The 24,037-nt window shown below is 39.0% G+C and overlaps 1 protein-coding gene across 2 annotated transcripts in view; it reads left to right on the top strand.

Annotated features, from left to right (window-relative positions):
* RELN (reelin) overlaps nt 1-24,037 on the top strand; it is a 277,153-nt gene that overhangs the window by 133,672 nt on the left and 119,444 nt on the right. For both annotated transcript variants that reach the window (XM_077783642.2, XM_031507057.3), the window contains exons 9-10: nt 16,091-16,187; nt 19,164-19,404. In XM_077783642.2, the coding sequence (XP_077639768.1) occupies nt 16,091-16,187; nt 19,164-19,404 (338 nt within the window). The remainder of the gene's footprint in view (nt 1-16,090; nt 16,188-19,163; nt 19,405-24,037) is intronic.

Genomic DNA, 24,037 nt, shown 5'->3' on the forward strand with positions numbered 1-24,037 from the left:
AAAAATTTTTTTTGTAAAGAAAAATGACCCTGAAGTTCAGGGTTACCTTTCTGGTTGATGTTATACTCAACATGAGGGATTAAATTTTTTTTTTTTTTTAACTGCAGTGTATTTATTCATCTCCTGACATGGAGCTACTGTTTTAAATTTTGGAAATTAAAAGCTCCAGTGGATACTGTGATAAGCCATGTTTGAGTTGTTTTTTCTCCTATTTTATAGCCTGATGTTTAACATTATAATTTCTTGCTCTTTTGCTGAAGTGTGATTAATGTTTCTAAAAAAATAAAGAAGGCTTTTGTCATTTAACCCCCCCCCCCCAATATATTCCAAGTTACACCAAGGTAGTGCTATTTTTAACACATTGTACATTTGTACTAAGAGAATAGAGCAAATGAATACTAAATGCTATTAAGTCCATATTATCAACAGCATGGTTGTATGCTGTATTACTTAGAATACTGTGAGTTATTTCACATTTCACTGTGCATTTGTGGATATAAATTATGGTAGAGGCTGTGGTTGGGGCTATTTTGAAACATACCTAATTTGTTAACTCATTTCTCAGTGTTCAAAATATGAAGGAAAAAAATGTTCTATTGATACAAATAGTTCAGTAGAAAAGCAAGCAGGAAATGTAGCCTGCTTCCTCTGTGGACCCCTGGATATGTGTTTACAAATCATATTCCTATTTTTAAAAAAGTAATTATCCAGAAATATCTCAGGAGATGTGTGATTAAACTCTGGAAAGTTGAAAAGAAGAGCAATCACATAGCTTGAAAAACAGCTTGGGTTTTTTAATGGATTGGAAATCAAAATCCTTGAAAGCTCAGAAATACATCATTTAAATTTGTTTTTTACCTGAAGTTGTTCATTTGGGTATTGGAAGTCATCAGTATCTGCTACTGACTGCAATGTTAATACATCTAAGGACTGGTATCTATCCTTTTTTTTTGAATAACTGTTTTTAAAAAGCCAGAAAATAATGTCTTCAATCCTCAACTGAATCCGTGCATAAATATGGGGTACCTCAGGTGAAAACCAGCCTGTTGTTGCCCTGCAGTTTCATTCAGACAGTGGAAAGGTAGCAGCTCACTTGATCTACTGGGATGTGCTGCTCACTGTCAGAAGCACAAAGAGAAGTGACTTCTATAAAGCTGCAAGTTTGTGATGATGGAGGAATTTCACTTTTCATGAAAATTTGCAAAAATCTTCTTTGGATTATTGTTGCAGTGGCCCAGGGTGGTTAACAGCAGGGTAAGGTGAATGGGCTGGTAGGTGTTGTTTGCTGTCACAGCCCAGTGCCTGGTGTCTGCTGCAGGTGAACTGCAGAACAATGCAGGCTCACAGAAGTTTCAAAATGAGACTTGATATTTCACTAGGAGCATTTGAGCCTATCAGATGGGAAGGGTCAAATAAAAAAAAGATAAGAGAAGGCTGATCAGGAAATACTCTGTAGGACAGGATTTTCATTAATATATCTTAAAACTGCCTGAAGCCATACCAATAGGAACCAGCAAAATCTTCAGTACGATGGAGCAGAGAGGGGTGAATGCACATCCAAGAGAACCACATTTCAGCCTCCAGTTGAAAATGTATCATGTTTCCCCATGTGCCTGTGATGAGTTTGAAATACAATGCAGATTGGTTTTGTAACTGATAGAAGCCAGCATGAGCCAGGGGACTGCTGCTGAGCTCAGCAATACTTGGCTTTAGAATCCAGTTTCCAGCTTATTCCCAAGTGTCTGATTTAATCATAACCCTATTTAGGGATTGATCCAAGGGAATTGCTTTTTATTTTAAAGAATGTTTACCACTTTCTATCAGACATGGAATAGCTTAAGCTGTGATCTTTTGGGGGTGTTTTTATGTTGAATTTGTGACATAGCTTTGGCCTTATTAAAGAGTGCACATTTTAATTTCTCTTGCCACTAATTATCGGATGGAATTTTGTATTTACAGATATATAGGCAGTACAGAACTAGGAAATGAAGCTAAAAATTCTGAAGCTAAATTCTGGTTTCACCCTTTTTAACTCTGTGGCTGGGGAGGGTAACAAACTAGTGAATTTTACATTAGTTGGTATTATGTGTAGTTTCCTTCATGTATCATATATTTGGTAGTTTTCCTCTTTAAAGGCCAAGGCAGTTGGAAGGGTGCACTTAAGAAGAAGGCTTAATTAGGATGAAAAGGTAATTATTAAGGCATTTTCAGCACACAGGACAACATTAATGTACAGTATCCTTTCTGAATGAGAGGAACTTGTCTGTCATGCAACATCCACTTAGAGCTGGTCCAGGGCTGGGGTGATATTTACACTCATGCACTCTATGCCCAAGTGTGCAGAAAATTTTGATTACTGCAAATGTCTTAATCATCCATCTCCAAGACCCAACACTGACACATCTAGCAGTTTCCTTAATGTTCAGTGGGATTGTTAATTGAGATATTTAAAGCAATGCCTTTGGGCTCTCTCAGGCCAGAGCATCTGATTCAACAGCTTGGGAATTGCAGTATATTGCACAAAAGCCTCTGGACTCAGCTGCCACACAACATTAGTCTGATTCATTAGCTGAAATATTCTCTATCTCCAAATCTGAGCCTTTTCTCCTCAGCTGCATCCCTGGGCTTCCCCAGGGTTGAACGTGTTCTGTCATTCACATGGGCCACTGTGGAGGAAGGTGACTCAAAGATTAGCAACTGAGCTAAATACAGGAAGAAAGAGACATAAAATCCCATGGGGAGAAGAGGAAAGGCTTTGAGGGAGCAATGGCAAGGTGTGAGGTGTGCAGGTTGTTGTGGTTAAGCTTGTTCCTTGTGTGTTCTCCTCAGCAGGTGCTCGGGAGGCAGTGCTGTGTGTGGGCTCTGCAGGCTCTGCGTGGGCAGTTCAGCACTGGCAGATGCTTCCCATCCCTCCCTCCTCACAGGGCCTCTGCTGCAGCTGAAGATGCTCTGAGGAGCATCAACACTCAGCCTGGCCTCCAGGGCAGGTGCTCCTTGGAGCCATTTGTGAAACAATGTGAAAATTCTTAATCAAAAATAATGCCTTGAAAAACTTTGTTCCATGACTCTTTCCTTATGTCTTAGTATGATGTGATAATTTCTGGCTGTTTATCAGTATTTGAACATGAGAATAACTTGATATGAAAACCTCCCACTTTTCAGCTTTGTTATGAAAATTCCCTCATATTCCTCTGAAAACAGGATGACTTTGTCAGTATTCAATACTGGATAAATACATAATGTTTGTAAAGCACAGTCCTACTTTAAAATTGCTTTCCCTTCAACTTTTATGCCATTGTCACAAAGATCCTCTGTCACTACAGGATTAGCAACTAGCAATTCTCCCCACTAATTTTCTAAAAAAATCTAACCTCCCTACTATTTTACCTTAAACCAAAATTTGTTTATGGGGGAAGGGCTTTTTATCTTCTGAGAAGGAGTACACTATCATATATAACAAACATTTGGCAGTTCAGCTCTGCTTCTTGAGGATCAAGCCATTAGTCTTGCAAACAAAGAAACAGAGGTTCAAAATCTTTGTGCTTTATTTGGAGATAAAGCTTGGACTTGGCCTTTCCCTTCCAAAATATTATTAAAACAAGCTTTTTTAAAAGTTGGGTTCCTTAATCTATCAAGGTGATAGATGAGTCCCCTTCAAAACTACCTTTGTATGGCCAATATGTGACCCGCAGTATTTAAAAGCTGTTTGTAATCATAAACCATCTTTCCCTAAGTGATGATGAGTGACCTGAATTATGGTCACTTCATATGTGTAATATTGCTGTATATGCTTATCTTGATGAATGAAACCTCTTAAAAGAATCTCAATATGATGCAAAATACTTTTCCTACAAGAAATAAAATAATAAAGCCTGTCCCTTTACTTTTGGGGCACCCTGAGAATACCACAGAGCTGGTAAGGAAGGGGTTGCTGTCTAAGAGCATTATTTGTTGTTAGCACAAATGTTTTGAAGATGCATGAGCACAGGTGATCTTCAGTGCCTGAAGGCTGCCAGGCCTTGGCACTGGAAATTCTTTAGGTATCTTTGCTGCATGGATCATATGCTTAATGCCTTAGCTGTTGCTAAAAAAAGACTTGACATGATTCAAATCTAGCACATCATCCTTCAGTAAAAACAGTTTTTGGTGAGGTTTTAGTATCAGGCTTTAATCTTTGAGAGTGCTTTTTGATTTTGCCAGATGGACTCTGTTTGTCCTCTCAGGAAAATCCCAGTAGACATTATCCAAAAGATGGGTCCCTTATGTTGTGGAACCACAAGCATTTGGACCTTACCTGTAGATTGTCATGGTTTGACACTGGCACAATACCAGTGCCCCCATGAAAATGTAACCTATCAACCAAATGCTGTGAAATGCAATCGAGAACAGAGCAAAGCAGGCCAAACTTAATAACAGGGGATAAAAAAAACTTTATTAAGCTACTACTATAAAAGAAAGAAAGGAAGGAAAAAGAAAAAAACACACAAAGATCAAAATGAAAACCTTGCAAAGCATTCCTCCTCCCACCACCCAACTCCAACAAACCACAGTGAGACACAACCTGGACCCCAATCAGGTTTCCACACTCCAGACAATCGATACTCAGTCCATCGAGGGAACAGAGTCTCTCCTGTGCCACAGATCCCCCAAGAAACAGCTCCACATCCCATGTTTCTATGTCACACATGGCACCACCCAGAGAAAAAAAGTTTGCCATAGTGACCCTCTCCTTTCCATGCACAGTGCTCTCACCACCAATGCATGGATGGACAGACTGCTTTTAGGATTTTCCCTTTCAAGGATGTCCTGCCAAGAGGGGAAAAAACAACAGTTCAGTTTTTCATTTTTCAGGACCACAGTCCCCCCACATTTTCCCCTGGGGCTGAGGGTCCAAGAACAGAGATCTTTTCTCCTTCTTTGAGGACAGGGAGCACCACCACAGACCCCCTAACTTTCTTTGTTCGCTCCACTTCTGTCTTTTCCAGCTGGAGCAGGTCTCTTGGCTCACTGGCATCCTCCTAAAATACAGTCTCTCTCGAAGGAGAAAAAAATTGGTTCAGTTTTGTGGCCAACACAGAAAAGTCCAGCCAAAAGCCACTCCTTGTCCCCCTCCCATCTAGAATTTCTCCTTCTAACATCCCAGGGTCCAAGGTGTCTCTCTTCCTCTCTTTCAAACCGAGGAGGGGAAAAAAATTCTCAAAGCTTTCATTTCTCAAGGAAGGGTTAAAAGTCCCGACTCCCAGGGGATGGCTCGATGCCCGGACATCCAGCAACTCCCACGCACTGGGCACCTTGCGGCCCCTCCGCTCTTCTCCTTCCCCACGGTGAACTGCCGACAAGACTGCTGCTGTCTCTTTCTCTCTCCCTCTCAGGAGAGAAAACCCTGGGGCGGGGGGAACGGAGACATCCCAGATTTCTCCACCCTTCCATCTGCAGGGGCCAGCTCGGTTCCAGTCCCTCCACCCTTGGCCCTACCTCAGTCAGGCCATGGGCCTTCCCCTCCCCACCCAGCCCGGCCGGGCAGGGGAGAGGCTGCACTGCGCTGACCGGAACCAAAGAGAGTGAGTTCCCCTGGGAATTCTGATTTTAACCCCTCTGTGTTCTCAGAGGCGTGTCCACCTTCAATTGGTCAACATCCAAATTGACCTCTTCCTTCCGAGAAAATTCTTTTTCCGTGTCAAACCCCACGACATAGATTAAGACTGGACCTTTTATCCCACTGCTTCTGAGACAGGACAGGACAGGACAGGACAGGACAAGACAGGATTGATAGGATAGGATAGGATAGGATAGGATAGGATAGGATAGGATAGGATAGGATAGGATAGGATAGGACCATTTCAGTTGGAAGGGACCTACAGTGATCAGCCACCCAACTATTTCAGGGCTGACCAAGAGTTACAGCTTGTTGTAAGCTTCTGTAATATCACCCAGTCACTATTGCACCTTCCATTGTTCTAAATTACTTGACCAAGTTAATTGTTGATTAAGTATTTGACAAGTATTCCATAGAGAGTTCCACATGTATTAAATTAATTTATTACAGTCACTAACAATACCTGCCAGCAGTTTATCAATGTCCCTTAGTATCTCTCTAATGGAACCCTATAGTAAGAGTAAATGTGTGTATCTATTGGTTTTAATATCGTTAAAATATTATTTAGAAAAATTACTATTGCTATTCAGCCAGTCAGGACTTTTTGGTAATTCAGGGTGCAGAGATGTTGCTAGGGATGATCTTAATTCTATAGTACCCTTTTTTCTATTTTTCTCCAAAGGAATTAAAATGCCAAACTCTCTGCTTTTACAAACATAAATAATTCGTTGACAATCTTACAGTATAATCACTTAAACCAGTAACATAAATAATAATTTCTCTGATCTTGTTCAACACACTTTCTACTCTTGCAACTTTATTTTCCAGTTGAGTAATCACCCCTGTCTTCACTTCAAATTTCCTGAGCTTTTAAAATCCATCAGACCATCAGTTGTACTTAACTGCAGAGTATTATGCTGTTGTGTTTTATAAGTGGTGAGGTGCATGTGCAATGCACATCCAAAGGATTTCTGTGTGGCATAGTTTATTTACAGTCTGTTTTTAATAATGCTGATTTCACAGTCCTCTGTGACTATAATTCAGAAAACTATTTAAAATCTGCTATTGATTGCTTTTAATTAGTTTATGAGTAAGGGTCACTGATCTGGAAGCAGATCTTTGACATAATGATTCCAAAAGGATTTTCATGTCATGTCCTGCTTCATCCTAAGACATCAGGTTAGTGAATCATTAGCTACAGACTTTATTTCTCTCCCTGAACTGCCAAGGTCACTAGGATCTATATGAAAGCTGTTTTACTCAGAAAAATCCATGGCCTAATGGTCTTGGTGATGGTTGTTGAAGACAAAGCATGGATAGTGTTCATCACCTTTACAAAGTAAAAGGCAATTTTTTTCAGGCTTATTTATTCCACTTATCATTTTTAGTGGCAATTTGCCTTTGTTACCAGTGTAGTCTTGCAGAATTAAATGATAAAATTTATTTTATCATGTAGATAATGGAAATACTATTTTACCTTGATGTGTGCTCAATCTACAGAATATTATTATTACTCTTATTATTATATCATCAGCATCATCATTAGAATTGTTGAATGTGCCCTTTGGATTAGTCCTTACCTGATAGGATTCTGTGCTTCAGAACTGTCATTTACTTCTCTATACCTCAGCAAATAGAAGATCGCAATGAATAAAAAATAATTTTACAAAAATAAATAGTGCAGCTGATTCACTGAGCTCCATGTATACCTGTGGAGCAAACAGCAGTCTCTCACTGCTAGGGCTGTCCCCTAGAGCAGCATCTGGAGCACTCTGCAGAGATGTACATGGGATGATGATCCCTTCTGCTTCCCATCAGAAATACCCTAATTCTACTTTGGCTCAGCCATGAGAACAATGATGACTACATTTGGCCCCATGTAACTGTCTGGAGACATTTATCATTTATGTTCTTATCATATTTTAATTTAGATCTGGTGGCAGCTGTTATATTGACAGCAGTGTTTTTATGCTGTTTGTCCTCTGCTTGAATTCATACCACTCGATAGAACATTTCCAAACATGTTTTGCTATGTAGGTCTTAGCTTTGGCTTAAAGGAACCACTGCTGATCATTTTCTCTTAATTTCCCATTTTGTTTAGTCAGTTTTATAATTAGCAGAAGCTATTGGATGACTGAAAAATGCTGTAATAGCATTTTGTGGGACAGCCTCAGCATAATTGGATAGTGATTTCCTTCAGGTTTGTTAGGAAAATTCACTCACACATCTCTAGAGAAATACCAAAGTGAAAAATAAATCCCTTCTGAATTTAGCATGGAGGAGCACTTGATTGTGTAAATTCATCACAATCTTGTTAGCTGAATACCAAAAAACCTCATAGAGGAAGCTGTGGTGCCAAATGTTTGGGGCATGTTGAGCCACCTCCTTTGCTTTAGTCACCTGCATGGATGATTTCCCTCAGTCACACAAATTTCTTTCTCCAGTGCCTTCCAGTTTTCCTGTGCAGGCATGGCATGGCACATCCACACAGTTTTGCTCATAGTTGTACCAGCAAGGAGGGACAGTTCTGGTGGCCACAGATTCATTGTTAGTAGAGTTAGATTCTGTCCGTTCTAAGCAACAAGAGCATAGCATTAAAAATATTTGAACCCTCAGGTTGTTTTTTCCTAGTTTATTTCCTATACATTTGGGAAAAGGTTGAGAATTTAATATAACATAATACCAAAATTGCTGTCATTCACCCCATTCTGCATTTCTTCTGCTTGCTTCATTTCCCATTCCCTCCCAATAAAAAACAATGTGGTTCTTTCTTTTTTGTTTTTGTTTGTTTGTTTGTTTGTTTGTGGGTTTTTTTTTTTTTTTTTTGGCTTGGCTACCCAAATTGCCATTTGCTATTGTCTGACATGAAACCTAATAATTTCCCTTTTCTGGTGGAAAAGCTCTTTGTATTGATGCATAGATTATGCATTACATCTAATATGAAAGAATAAGATAGGTAAGTAATATCAAGTACTCTTCACAAAGCATGTGAAATGTTAGGTGGTGTTTATTTATTCTGCTGAGTTTTACAAGAGGGGCTGCCTAGGTAATACCTAGATTGAAACCAGGGTTTAAAGTTGATGCTGTATTTGAAAGACATTTTAATGGCCTTGGGGCAAAATGATTTGTGTTGTTTTGGCTAGCCCAAGGTTACAATGAAATATTGTCTTTATTACTTCTGTACCAGGGTTTCTCAGCCACTGTTGGGAATTAAAATGTGAGCATTAAAGATTTACTACATGGAGAAAAGCAGAAGAGATAAAGAGCCTCAGGATTCAGATCCAGGGCAAGTGGCTGTGCCACCACATTGCAGTCAAATGTGGGCCATTATGGAATTGATCACTGCAAATAATAAATGCTGGATTACAGACAGATTCATCTTAATCCTGCTCATATCATTGTACACAGATAACACTTTTGTATGATTAAAAAGGTCCATTTTTTAATTAAACAACAAAGCATCTGTAGTTCGGGGGCGGGGTGGGGGGGAAGGGGGTGACTGAGAAGCCCCCAGCTCAGCAAAGCAGTCCCGGCTGTTTCTCCTGTGGGTAACAGACTGAAAAGTAAAAGCAGATAAAAATAGAAAAGCCCATCAGGAACTGAAAAAAACAATTCTTACCAAGCTAATTATTATCTATCTTCATATACATTTAAAGGCAGGCAATCAGTTTTACTGGGTTTCTCAGCATAGAATTGGAAAAAATTATTTCCCAGATTTTTTTGGTGCCAGAGAATTTCTCTAAAGCAGCCAAGGAAAGCCTTTTCATATCTGTATATTCAAGACAGTTCCTTTTACACAGCAGTTCTTGGGACCAGTATGTGTTTTCTACTGCTTCTAGACTGGACTGGCTATAGGGATCTAAATAAAGCTTCATGTATTTTCCTGCAGGTTTTTAATACCTTTGTCAGCTCATTTATGTTGTTCATTTTGTTGATTATAGGCCTTCACAGCTGCCTGTTAAACACAGTTACACAAAGCATCTCTTTCTATTTATTGATATGTGTTAGTGTACCAGTGAGCTACTTTCATATGGTATAATTTACATTTTACCCAGCTTCATTAAGAGTTCACCCTCTCAGTTAGGGGACCTCCACATAATCTGACATTAACTGTTTAATGGCACTAATGTCATTAAACAGTTAATGACATTACTGCTATTACCCCAGTAGAAAATGGGTACCCCAGTAGAAAATGCTTCCTGGACACAGGGGTTACTATTTTGTCAGACATCCAAGAGCAAATGCAAGAATTTGGAAGCATTAATGATGCTTAGATTAATAGATTAATGTAGCTACAGTTCCTGGGTGTCCATTTCAGCAAGGTCTAAGCAAGTTTGACCACTTAGCCTTCAGCAAGGTGTTTTGTTGTATGATGCTGGTGCACGTAAAAGCATGGTTAAATTTAGCATCATGTAATTATTTCATTGTCAACAGACTTATTACCCAAGCACATACCTGCTGGCTGTATCTCAGAAAGAGACACTATAAATAGTTTTACATCAGAATAATTTGGACACTGGCATGAGGAAAACAGAGTTTTCTGCTTGGCTTATTTTTTCTCTCCTAATGTTCTCAGCACAAAAAGTAATATGAATTGTGATGTGAGCTTGTTCATTAGAAGAGAACAAATTTGTGTGAGTGCAGGAAGAACATCAGATCTCTGAATATAAATAGACTAAGAGGAAGTTGTACCAGATAAGTATTTCCTCAGACTTCTCATCTAAAGGAAATTAGCTGCATTAATTCATTAAGAGTACATTTGCTGTTATTGGGAATCCTGGCAGGAGGTGGATGGGAAGGGACCCATGGGTGATCACCTGCTCCATGCTCCAACCAGGATCACACCTGGGGCAAGGACAGCCTGCTCAGAGCCCCATCCTTCTAGGGTTAATCTAGCCTCAGATTAACTCTTAGGACTTCATTTAGGAAGTTCTTCTGATTGATCTTATCAAGTGTATTTACTAATTACTCTTCCCCTCATCTTTTACACTGGTGGCTTTTAGCCTGCTCATCAACCCTTTAATTTTATTTAGACGTAAATAATTACCAAGCATTTCTGAAATGGAGCAACAGCCTAAATCTTCCAGTGGAACAAAAATTAGTTGTTCTCAGAAACCTGCAGAAAATAAATAGCTGAGACTTTGTATTACTAAATTCGTAATTCTCACTAATGCTAAAGTAGATCTGATTTTTATGAAAGGCAAACACCGTTGGCATTTTTTTCCCTAGTGCCAGATATTTGTTGCAGATTTTTTATCAGAACACATACAAGAGTACAGACAGCCAAAATCATTTTCCCACAAGGGAAAGAAAAGCAGCCAGCAATAAAAATATTTGTTTCCATGAACAGATAGACTATGACTACAAAATACAATGCAGTTCTTACAGTTTTTAATTTGAATATTTCTTACACTTAAATACCTCTTTGTACTCTGAATTCACTCTACAAATAAGAAAAAGCTTTCAAAGTTTCAAAAGTCTAAAGATCTAAAATGTCATAGTTAAAAATCATGCTTGTAACTAAATTCAAAGTTGTGACTTCAAAGAAAAATAAAAATGCTCTTGTGATCTCTTGAGAAAATTTTCAGAAACAGAATGGAATGCACAGTGCATTGCATATTTTTGTATCAATGCATCTTGTATATCCAGCACTAAGTATTCTGTATTTTAAAATGGTTAAAATCATCTTCTTCTTTATCAAAAGCCATTATAAATGTACACCTAAAAAATATCAGAACCCATGGACCCTTCATTATACCAGACTGTATGGTTCATTACTTTGGAAAAAAACTATTAGCAAGCCAGCCAGACTTGACCACTAGTCATTTATATTACCCAGTTTGGCTTAATTCAAGTGATACCACAAAATTATAATCCTTAGCAAACACTAATAATTATTAATTCTGTTAACAAAATTAATAAATGTAATCTAGTAACATTAGATATAAGGGGCTCTTCCCAGTGCCCTTTTGTTTTTCAGACTGCATTCAGGACACAATATGAACCCTTCTACACAATTTTTGTGTACATCTTTCTTGTGCAGTCCCCATTAGACTGATTCTCCTTAGAGCCAGCATTAGATATCTCATCTGCTTATCCACAGAAGCACTCACAGGAGCTATCAAGGAGTTGTCAAGAGGCAGAGGACAGCACACTCTATGAGGAGCAAAATATTGCTTCCCTTGCAGATGGCACCCAGTTTTATCTCAGCAAAACACCAGCTCTGGTCAATGTTGTTAAGAAATCTTGGAGACCAACAGCTGTATGACTTGGTAAATCTGACACAGTTGGAGGCAAAGGCATAGTGAAAATTAATTTTGCCTGCCACTGTCAGCCTGAATACAAATAACTGAATATCTGGATACAAACAGCTGATTTGTGGTGCCTTCAATAACATATCTCCTGAATTACTACACTCTTAGTACTGCTGCCTACATGACATTTAAAAAATAAGGTAGCTAAAATATTCACCAGTACTTCAGCTGGCCAAAATCAGCTAAAGAGGACCTAAAATTTAAAAATACAAAAAACCCATGACTGTTTCAGTTGGATATGCTGAGAGTGGTCAGTGCTTGTCAGGTCCTGGCTACAGGTTACCTGTCCTGTGAAACAAGAAGCAAAACAATTAAAAACATATTTTTGTTTCACTTTTCTATTTTTTCCTGTTTAGCTAAGCAGAATTAACAAAGCAGTTGTCAGGACATGTTTATCAGAACCATACTCTGCCAGTCAAAACCCTCTTCTATTAGCATCAGTGCCTGGACTCAACTTTAAGAAAATTTTGTTTATTGAAATTTGTCTTAGGAAAAAATCCAAACATGTAAAGCACTAGCCAAATAAATCAGTGTTTCAGAATATTCAGTATATGGAAATGTCTGGGTTTTATAACAGAAGCTGCTCATAATTTTTGGTAACAGACAAAATTGTTGTCTGAGCTTCAAATGTGTAATTTAAAATTAAACCATTGAAGGTTGTCTCTACTCTAGCTTTTCTCCAAAAGTTTTAGAAGTCTGTGAACATCAGATTAAAGTCTATCAGAAGGAGTAAAATATTTTGTTCCTGAAACACAAGGACAATCTTGCCTTGTATATATATAAAGAAAAAATTTGGCTATTCTTTATCAGAGGATGGTTACCTCCCAGTAGGTAATTTCATATGTAAACCCTTAATATTGAAAGTATAATCCTAACTCTTAGCCAGATTTATCTATCAATAACCTCACCAAGGCATCAATCTTGCTATGACATACTCATCTTAAGGAATAAACAACATTTTTTTCTCTAATGCAGTAGTTTCCTAGCACCAACTCATTTACAGTAATCATCGTGCAGGTTTTGCTACCCATTTTCAGGGCTAATTCAAATCCTGGGCTTTCCTGATTTAAAGTAAACCGAATCTAATCTCATTCAAAAGGTTTAATGTACAACTTTTCCTTCAGAGGACAGGAAGATGTGAATATTTATGGCATGATATTTTGCTCCTGCTTCTCTGCTCAGAGCTGAAAAATTGTTTATTACCATCTCTGGGAACTGTGGGAAGGACACCTCCCTCCTGAGATGAATTGGCCCCAATTCCTGTGATGTTATTACTTGAGTTCTGATCATATTTTTGTTCAGAAAGTCAGAATATAGCTTTGCTGGTCGAGGTAGAGGCAAACATCCAAAAAACAAATTTCTATTTTAAATAATCTTAGTTTAGGATTACTGAAATAACAGAGATAGGGACTAACAGCCATAGTACTAAGTAATAGTAATATTGAAAGTAATTGAAAATTATATTGAAAGGCAGTGACTCGCAAGACCATCTCAGTAAACCCTGTCCTGTAGTGCAATTGCATGTTCACCATCCCCCCTTTTCTTGGGGAGAAATTCTTAATGTAAACTAGAATGTGTATTAGTTTTGTAAAATATTCAAGTACGAGATCAATACTTTATAATTTTTTTTGTCAGTTTGAGTTTTGCAGAATTAGATAGGTACATGAATAATAATCTTAATATCTTATTATTTTGAGTCAAGAACACACAAAAAGAGGGTTTAAACACTGATAAAAACACATTTGTCATCACAGCCAGTAATTGCTACTTGAGGACTTTCCCGAACTATCCTTAATCTTAATACAATCCACTCTGATCATTAAAATAATAACAAAACCCAGCATTTGTCTCTCCTTTTTTTATTGTCTCCACTGCTCTTTTTCCAGTACCAAAAGTGAAATACCACACCTACCTTGCAAAACCTTTTCTGAGTGGCCCCATTTCTTTTAAGCAACAGCTTTGGTCTTCATTGCATAGTTGAGGGTGTTCAGATCTAACAGACAACAATTTTCATGTTGGTCGTGCAGTAAACCTGGCCTTTTCCTCTTTTAAAGCAGCATATTTTGACTTTGCTTTGTTTAAGAGCACTGTACCAAAAGCTGATTGTAACACTAATGGAATGACACATGTTATAAAGTGTATATTGATGGTTATTTTTACTGTTTATGTTATTTTAATTTTGGCTGACATAAAATTCAGTATGTTGCTGTTTTACTCACAGCCTCTGACTGGCCAAAGACATCAAACTGGCTGTTGTTCCCTGGTTTTTGAACTGAATTCCTCTAAAATAAAATGAACAAATGTGATCAAGGGTTGGAACTCCTAAATTCCCCAGAAGTAGGAAGTGACAGCAGATGTCGCTCAGTAAAGTAGACCATCTCAGCAGATGGGCAAATATGAAACGCAAAGGCTTTTCCTGACATCATTTGGTTTTAATATGATAGAAATAAAATGCCTTGTCAGTAAAATATAACCAGACAGTTGCTTTGTAGTCATTTTGGATACATGGCTGGTAATTCAAAGTCCTGCTGCCTTTGCAATATTAATTATTCTGTGCCTCTTTACAGCAAGAATACGTGTCAGACCAGCTGAACACACCACATGCAGCTGTAGTGGCTCGGAAGTATCTGTTACTCTATTTGCAATTTAACATTAGTGAAAGATACAGGAAAATAACTTTGTGGATCATTTCCAGGAATATAGTTGATGCATCAGAGAAAATTTTAGACATGGGACTTCATCCCATGTTTTGGAGTGGTTTTCCCACTGTAGAGGTATGTGATGTGTGTCTCAGAGTAGAAAAGCAGCTCTGTAGGGCTGAGAGCCGTGAATGTGAACTGCCTCAGGGGAGTTGGGGCTGCAAGCTTTGTGCTTAATGACATATGTTCCCATTAAAATGTGTAAGTTGTTCTCTTGTACAAGTGGTTAACACCTTTTTAATCAGGCCATTTATTTCTTTTACAAAAATAATCACCATGGGTTGGAAAATGATAGTATTTTATTGTCAGCAGTGTGTATATACATTTATAAAAATATTAAAATATGTATTTACACAGCTTTCATTGTGATTGAATGTATCTGAGACACACATAAACATAACACACTACTTGTGGCACACATAATAAGTACTCATAGTGTGAGCAATGCTGTGGTACTCACTCAGCAGTACCCTGATGCCATCAGAGATGCTGTTTAATTGAGAGCTGCTTCTCTTAAACATGGCAAGTACATGATGTCTGCTGCTTTCAATCTCATGTGCTTATGACATTTTATCTTTGGAGCAAAGGCTAGGATGTGTCTGTCTCACTGAGCATCAAATTTTCTGAGATGGATGAATTATCTGGTGTCTGAGGAAAAATAGTATTTTTAGTGTGTTTAATTACAGCTCAGGTTGTTTATCATGTTTTCTGGGATGAATTTCTCAGTCTTGTTTTCATCATATTTTGACTGCCCCATGTATTAATTGTTAAGCTCATCTGTTGTGACAACACCCAGAAGGCACCCTTTTATAAATCAAAAGTAAATATATTACCCTACCTTGCAGGGGTGCCATAAGGCTTAATTAGTTCATTTTTGTAAAGTGTTCTGAGATTCCCAAATCAGCATCAAGTGTTTGTTATTAATTATAAGATCTAGGGAGTATATTGGATGATTTCTTAATTTAATTTCCTTCAGGCAACCTTAAGATAACTAATTTTGTAATATCTTTGTTCTTTTAAATTCCTAAATCACATTTGCTCTTGGCTCAAGTAATTCTGCATATCTTTTCCTCTCACTGTATTTTTATTTATATACTTTTTTAATTATACAGTAATATGAAAACCAGTCTTTTACTATTTTCCCTGTGAATTATAATAAGGTTTTGTTTAAACATTACATGGTGGATTTTTTCCTGCATTTGGGGGTGTTAGGTAATTTACTTGGCTTCCCCTGGGAAATTTGCAGAGATTACATGGCACTGCTGTGATTTATCATTTCTACTTTATTTCTGACTCATAAAGCATGCATTATTTTGTGTTTACTTTCAGCAACAGATCACAGGAAATTTCATCATCAATCAAAGCCCTTTAAAATGGGGAGAAGTGATAAGGTGACAAAGGCACAGTCAGCAACTCCAGTTATTGGAGAATCATTTATGCTTCATTGTGTCGTAACACTTCTCATTTTATTGTTTTCCCAGGATCGGGCTCGTGTCGCTTTAGTTACTCAGATCCCAGCATCACAGTGTCCTACAGCAAGAACAGTTCTGCAGATTGGACTCAGCTGGAGAAAATTAGGTTTGTTACAGCTCTTTAATAATTTTCATGCTTTCCAGCTGAGCAGGTGGTGTTTAAACCTGGCTCTTTAAAAACTTGTTTTATTTGTTAACTTTTCAGTTCAGTTCTCCTTGTTCAAAGATGAGAGGTGAAATTCCTGGCTAATTGCAGAACTGCCACCAGGTTTGGTAAATCACAAATTCATCCATTGAATACATGGGAAGTGACGAAGAGAATCACTTCACACTTAAAATGCAACTCCCAAAACCAGCAGGTTCAGGTGCCTGAAAAAACAAAACTTTGATGACTTTTTACATTTTAGCACCATTTTTAATGCCAGCAAGGGCCATATTTTACAATGTTTTGTGTTTCTACTTTGGTAGATTAAAATGTTCAATAAAAACATTTTATAGTTTGATATGAACACTTGGCTCTTGACACTCTTGTAATAACAAGATTATGATGAATAATGCTGTGCTTTTAAACCAACATGAAAATGCAAAGGATTATGAATGGAAAATTTAAATATTTTCATCACAATATCCACACCTTTAAAGAGAGCCAGTGTCAAAGATGTTTTTTTCTAAGAGAGTATATTTTATTAAGTAATAATAGGAAAGGCATTTTGTGCAACAGCATAAAATCATAATTATGCAACTGGGGAAGGAAAGGCTGTAATTTATAAGTAATATACTCATAGCATCTCAGTGTGCCTTCCTGCATTACCTCAGTGTCAGTGCTATACAAGTGATTTGCTTGAGCATATTTTCAGTCCATTGAGGCAAATTGCAGAGCAAAAGGGTCCTAAATTTCTGATGAAGAAGCAAAACTCTAGCTGCAAGATTGTGTACTTCAGTATGTCATCCTCCAACTTCTTGTGGAAGTGGAACTACAATTTAAAAAAAAAACACGTAAATTTTAGTAAAACAGTTGGTGAAATTCTTATCCCAGAAAAATATAAAGCAAGAGTAATTCACTGCAGGCACTGAAGTTGCCTCAGAGTAACCATACAATGCATTTTATTTTTCTCACATTCATGAAAATTACACACCTAGTCCAAAACATCAGCTCAGTTGCTCTCATAGCTCTGCAAGGCAGGAAACTTATGAGTTGTGAGGAGGCAAGCACAAGCCCTTGAGACCAAATTTTTTTTGAAGTTAATGTGCATGCAGCTTGACCTCTCTTTCCTCAACTTTGATGCTGGAGCCAGCAGTAGAAAATAGGTCAATAGAGCAGTGTCGTGCGAAGTGGAGAGGATGAATTATGGAAGGATGCTCGTTTCTCCTGCGGTCCATATGAATTGCAGTGTTTATTCGAATGTGTCTCAGCAGATTTCACAGCACTACGTGCAGCTCCAGGGAACGGTGGGAGAACTGGGGAGAGATGGGACAGGAGGGCATCTGTGAAGGGGAGGTGCTGTGTTTTGTCAGTAGGATGTCAGCTCTGGGCTCCTGGGAGGGAGGGCAGAGGTCTCCGTGTGGGCTCCGGGAGAAGCGAGGGCAGTGCTCAGGGCAGCGCTGCTCTGAGGGTGACAGACACAATGCTCAGCACGTCAGGGAGATTGGTGGGGGCACATTCTGGGTGTGAATATGGGACAAATACAGTTGCATTTCAGCATTTTGCTTTGCTTTCAAAAGAAATTTCCTCTATTTTCTGCTATGAAAGGAAGCTATTGGTGGCCTTTTTCCATGAAAGCTCTGGATTGTCTCTGACAAATTATTCACCCTTTAAAGTAGCACTACCAAGGCAAATAGAACGTTGACTAGCTGACATCTTGAAAACCTCATTTTTGTAACTCGTTGCAGCCTGGGGTTTGAATATAGCTGATTGACATGCTGGGTGGTTGTTGAGGTTTAGTCCCACCCAGCAGCCAAGCCCCACACAGACTCTCTCTCACTCCCCCACCAGCAGAACTGGAGTAGTAAAAGCCAGAGAACTCTTGGGTTGAAATAGAGACACTTCAATAGGGAAAGCAAAAAGCTGTGCAGACGAGCAAAGCAAAACAAGGAATTAGTTCACTGTTTCCCATGGGCAGGCAGGAGTTCAGCCATCTCCAGGAGAGCAGGGCCCCATCACGTGTGATGGCGACTGGGGCACAAACACCATCACTCCAAACATGCCCCCTCCTTCCTTCTTCCCCTCACTTTATGTACTGAGCATGGTGTCACATGGGCTGGAATATCCCTTTGGTCACTTGAGGTCACTTCCTCTCAGCCTCCCATGCATCCCCAGCTTCTTTGGGGTGAACCTTAATCCTTTCACAGCTCTCTGAAGAGCTCAAGGCCTAATCCTTGCCTAATAGTGATGCTCCAGGTCTGACTCTCTGGCCCTCATTCTCTATTTTCAGCAGCAAGAGAGAGGACAAATAGATTATTTCCTCTGTATTGGTCTTGAAGCAGAACATGGAAAGAAAGACAGCCTGGTCCTCCCCATCCACAGAATTATCCTGACAGCAGGGATGTGGGACTGGAAGGACATGTTTGTCAGAGAAAATTCCTAGCTTTTCTCTCCAACCATCCTGTTCCATCCAAATCATAAGAGACTGAGACATCAGAAGTCAGCAGATTTTTTTTTTTTTTTGTTGAAGCAAAAATCAAATTTTGTGAGACCTGTTTTTGTAATGAGCTTCCTTAACATTTCCTTTTGGCCATACCTGCAAAATACCTGACAATACCCAGTCATCATCTGTGACCAGCACTGAGCATGGGTGTGGTCCTGCTCTATCCTCCTGCTTCCAAACATCAGCACTGATTTGTTGTTCATTGCCTTAGCTTACACTCTCTTTGAAGCCAGGCTGCCTGTTTGGGCTGGACATGCCTTGCCTGGCACAGTGGGGCTCTGCCTCAGGACAGGTATTTTCTGATCTCCATAGAAGCTTTATCAGCATACAAGGGATGTCACCACAACCGTGTAACACCTAGTAAATGCATTAATTGAGGGAAAAGTGTTCCTAAATATGGCTTAAAATTGATCTCATTCCCTATCCTTGTTTTTCAGTGCCCCTTCCAACATCAGCACAATCATCCACATATTGTACCTTCCTGAAGATGCTAAAGGGGAGAACATCCATTTTCAGTGGAAACAGGATTATGTTCTTGCTGGTGATGTGTATGAAGCCTGTTGGGCATTGGACAACATCCTGATCATAAATGCTGCTCACAGAAAAGTTGTGTTAGAAGATAATCTGGATCCCGTGGATACTGGCAACTGGCTTTTCTTTCCTGGGGCCACAGTTAAGGTTAGTCTGATTTTCCATGGTTTAATATTATTATTACTCTAGTAAGTAGAATAAACCAAACTATGATCATAAGGGTGTTCAGGCAACTCCATGTGCTTCTAGCATTGGGCTCTTTTTAGCTTTGTTTCTACGCTTTCTCTGTCACATTGGGTTCTCTAAAACAATGCAACTTTTCTGTCATGACCAAAACCAAACGCCATTTATACTGTCATGTCAAAGATCATGTAACAGAAAATGGAAAACAGCTTCCTCTTAGCAAAACAGTGCAATATTTTTGAAACACATTCAAGTCTTTCTGTTAGAATTTTAAATACCTGCTTTTTAACTTGGTCTTGTTCAGCTAGAGCTACTCACTTCACAAATCATCACAAAAAATAAGGTTTCCCACTTTTTCTGTCTGTGACTATCCCATCTACATTGCAGCATACATTTAGGTAGTGGCTGCTCTTTAAGAGTCTTTTTCAGTATGATCCCGTTTTGATATGTGAGATACAGCTAGAACAAGATCCATTCTATCTTGAGAAAAACTCTAAGGAGCCCAACAAGATCTCTGTGCACAGAGTATCTTCACATGCAGATTTGTTCAATATTTGGAAAACGGTTGGATCCTTGTTGTATGTTTCAAAGCAGACAGAAGTTAAACAGCTGATAACTTTCTGGTTTCATCCTATTTTCATTCACAAAAGCAGTTTTGCTGTCAGGGCTCATTTATGATGCTGTTAATGGTTTGGCAATTGCACAGGAAACAGATGTCGAATACTGAGGGCAGTAAGACTTTGGTTTTGGCCTCATCCTTTTCCCACAGAACCTGATAGAAATGGCTTCAAATTAATAGTTTAAGACATAAATTAAGATATATATTCCCACTAATCTACTAACATAGTGCCATCTTATTAACTCTTTTTTTTTTTTTTTTTACTTCAGCAAGGTCATTTAAGCTACATTGGCAAAGTTTTTACTTGAGATTTTAGAATCAAATAAGGTCCTGCATATTTAATCAACATTATGTGATTGTGTAACACTTGTTGTTTTGTCAGTCTTATCTCTGGATTTTGAAATCCAGCCCACATATGTGAAGGTGTGCAAGAAAAGCAAGGGTTAATGTGCCACAGGCACTGTCACTTTTCTCAGTTGTCCAAGCCTAAACTTTGCTTGCTCTTTCTGAAACATCTATGAGCAACATCTAAATTTTAACAAATAACTCTCTTTTTTGTTGCTGTTCATGATTTTTTTTTTTTTTTAATTGATTGTGGAGATTATTTTGGGGCTGGTTTAGTTAAACCCAGCTAGTTTGTGCCAATATACAGCTAGGCATTTATGAAAGACAAAGGACCTAAACCTGGCAATCACTGAGCACTGAGAGTTTCTAGACAGAAATCCCATCAAGTACAAGACTTATATGTGACATGAGTGAGGTTTCACCAACCTGCCATTCCTCCAAGCTGATCTTCTTTTTTAGGTACAAGTGAAATGTGCAAATGCTTGTTTCCAGCTGACCTCTGACTGTGTGTAGCCACTTATTCCAGGCTGAGGCTATGTGGAAGACTGTGGTGTAGGCAGGCTGGATTAAGGCTATGTGTGAGGCAAGCCTTTAATTCTTCATGGGACCCTTCAGTGTGTCTCTATTGTCACCAGAGCACTCCTTCATTCATTTCATTTTTAGCTCTTGCTGCAGTCTTCCTCTGATTTTCAGGAACAATCTTGCCAAATATAATTTGAACAGATTTTGCAATGTGAATTTCATGTTATGTCAAAAGTAAGACTATAAATTGGGTCAAGATTTACATCAGATCAGCATAAAACCTGTCGTAGCATTCTAACACCAAGAACAAAATTTTTGACAATTTTTTTGCTTTTCATATTTGGAATATTACATTAAAATTTAAAAAAATTTTCATTATTTTCTTTAAAACACATTTAATCTCAGTTCATCATGAACATAACATTTTGTATAAGTAGAAAAGTAATAATCATTGTAGATTGTGCTAATGACATTAAATATCGCATGGAGGAAGGATATAGAAGATTTCTCTATCATAGCCAAAGTCATTGGCATACAGAATAATATTTGAGAAACCCTAACTGTTACAGGGGTATCTTCCATCACAGATAATTCTAGTTCCCTTTTTCTACAAGCCTTTTTGCTTCCCAGACAACAAGAACTTGCTAAATAGTCCTGATCTTTGTTCACAAAGTATGTATAGCAATTTAATTTTTTTCTTTACACTTTTACTAAGGGGAAAGCAAAATGTGGTCTCATGGCTGTCTGCAGTGGCCAGTGATAAGGTTTGAGGGAATGACAAGAAGCTGTGTCAGGGGAGATGGAGGCTGGCTGTGAGGAAAAGGTGGTGGGCACTGGAACAGGCTCCCCAGGGTAGTGGTCACAGCACCAGCCTGACAGAGTTCAAGTGTTTGAACAATACTCTCAGGCATGTGGTGTAATCCTTGGCATGTCCTGGGCAGGCCAAGAGCTGGACTCTGATAGTCTCAGTGAGTACCTTCCAACTCAGGATATTCAATGATTCTATGAAGTTGCATTGCTGTCTCGTGCTACCTCTTATAACTCTCATCTATGTGCTTAAAGTTCTCGTACTCACTATCACGATGCTGAACTTCATTCCAATCTCACAAGACCTTTTCTCTGATATCCAAGCCTGTTTGTGCCATACAAATTTCAATTCATATCCTCCCATCATCTTTCAAGTAATATTTTAGAAAAATTAGTCTTAAAAATATTTCTTGAGTCTAACATGTAAGATGAGGCAATTGGACCACTCTCTGCCCTTGACAGCAAAAATAACAGAGTTTGCATCCACCCAGGCAGATGCTCTCCTCCCAGAGGAGTAGTGTCATCCTTGCTGCCTGCTGAGTCCCTGGCTCATCTTTGAGGGTACATCCCTTGAAAATAACACCATTGGAGTGGACACTGAGAGTATTACTGGGAAATTTGCAGCAACGTGTTCACTCACTCCAGTTTGGTGGGTTTGGATGCTGTGTTCTCAAATAAACACTGTGGGAGCTTTCCTGTGTCCAGCTTGGGAAGCAGTTTCTCCTCCTCTCCCAGTCTGCTTAAGCTTGGCCCAGGGATTTCCTTGCATTTCCCATTGCTCTCAGGAGCAGTTGCTGCTCGTTTGAAAGCACACGGCTGGTTGCAGACGCAGCTGGACCTGGCTGCTGAGATAGAATGCAAGCTGAGAGATAAGCCATTGAGTTTGTGTGGTTTGGTTCCAAAGAAGACAGCAAAAAGCAACAGAGATGCTGCTAGCAAGGCCAAGCAACCCTTAGGAGATTAATTGGATCCACTGGAACGTGTTTATCTGTGTCGGGCTGTGTGGAAGGGTGTTGAACGGGATAAATTCCTGACTGGCTTTCAGTATTTTCAGTGACAGCTCTGAGCAGGAGCATGGCCTCACAACTGAGCATGGTTGGGATATTGCTCTGGTGGTTGAGATTGCTGAAATGCATGGAAGTATTCTTTACTTCTGTCAGTATTGCTCCTTGGAGCTCTACACCTATGGAACAGAACACTGATTTCAGCTTTCATTGGGCACTTCATATATATTGTATATTTTACCAGAAATTGCTGAGCTTTGAGGTGCAACATTTGCGAGTTCTTTTGTTTACTCTGATTGCTGTAGTCCAAAATTGGTTGTGCAAGCTCTAAAACTAATTTTGAGAAGGGAGACAATCTCAGTAGTCTTAGTTTATCTTTATGTATTGCTTTGATTACACAAAATAACACTGAGACCAAACCACCTGACTCTGGAATTTTTCCACATTGGGAAAGAGCAGTATAGATCATTACAGACACCAGAGGGATAATGTATCTGGTCATGGTGTGTTAACCCAGTGACACTTATCATCTTTGAGAAAAGTCAAGTTACAGAATTGCTGACTCACAGTAGTTGCAGCCACCCTTCATTTAGGAGCTGGAGTTGCCATTCATCTGGACAGCTTGGTTTGTTTGGTCTGCAGGGTTTGGGGACCTCACCTGAGGCTGTTGGTGCTGAGCTCTGTGTGTACAGCCTGGCATGGGATGGGGCAGTGGGGACAGGTGTGCCAGCCTCACTGAGCAGGCTGGGGTTAGGACTAGGGTATCTGATCCATGCTACTTACTACTGTGGTCATGACCAATAAACCCTAAAAATATTACAATCCCAGTATCCTGATTCAGTAAGCCCTTTAAATAACAGGTCATCACCATTCAGCTCATTTTAATTTCCCAGATAGCCATGCCAGTGTAGCAGAAGGGAAAGTTGCGTAAGAAGAGAGTCACTCATATTCTGAAAAATATGTTGAAAATACGTGTAAAACACTATGACCTTTTACCACACCCTGAGCAAAGCAGAGCTGTGCACATCCCAGATCTGCAAGTCCTTCCTGAACCTGCATTGTTATGTGTTGCTGAGCAGACATGCACACAGGCCTGGGAATCTGGCAAAAAGAAAGGCTGATTTAGCTATTTGATCTTCCCTCATTCCAGAGTAGATTTACAAATGTCCGAATACTTTGTTAATTAATGGAATGTTTTGGATAGTCTTCTTCTTAAACAAACATCCTGATCTATATAGATATCTTTTTGGGTTTGTTTGTGCTAAAATAAACAAGATTTTTCTTCCCTTTCTTTTGCTTT

Source organism: Lonchura striata, chromosome 1A (assembly GCF_050655825.1).
Source record: "Lonchura striata isolate lonStrDom1 chromosome 1A, ASM5065582v1, whole genome shotgun sequence".
Taxonomy (NCBI): Eukaryota; Metazoa; Chordata; class Aves; order Passeriformes; family Estrildidae; genus Lonchura; species Lonchura striata.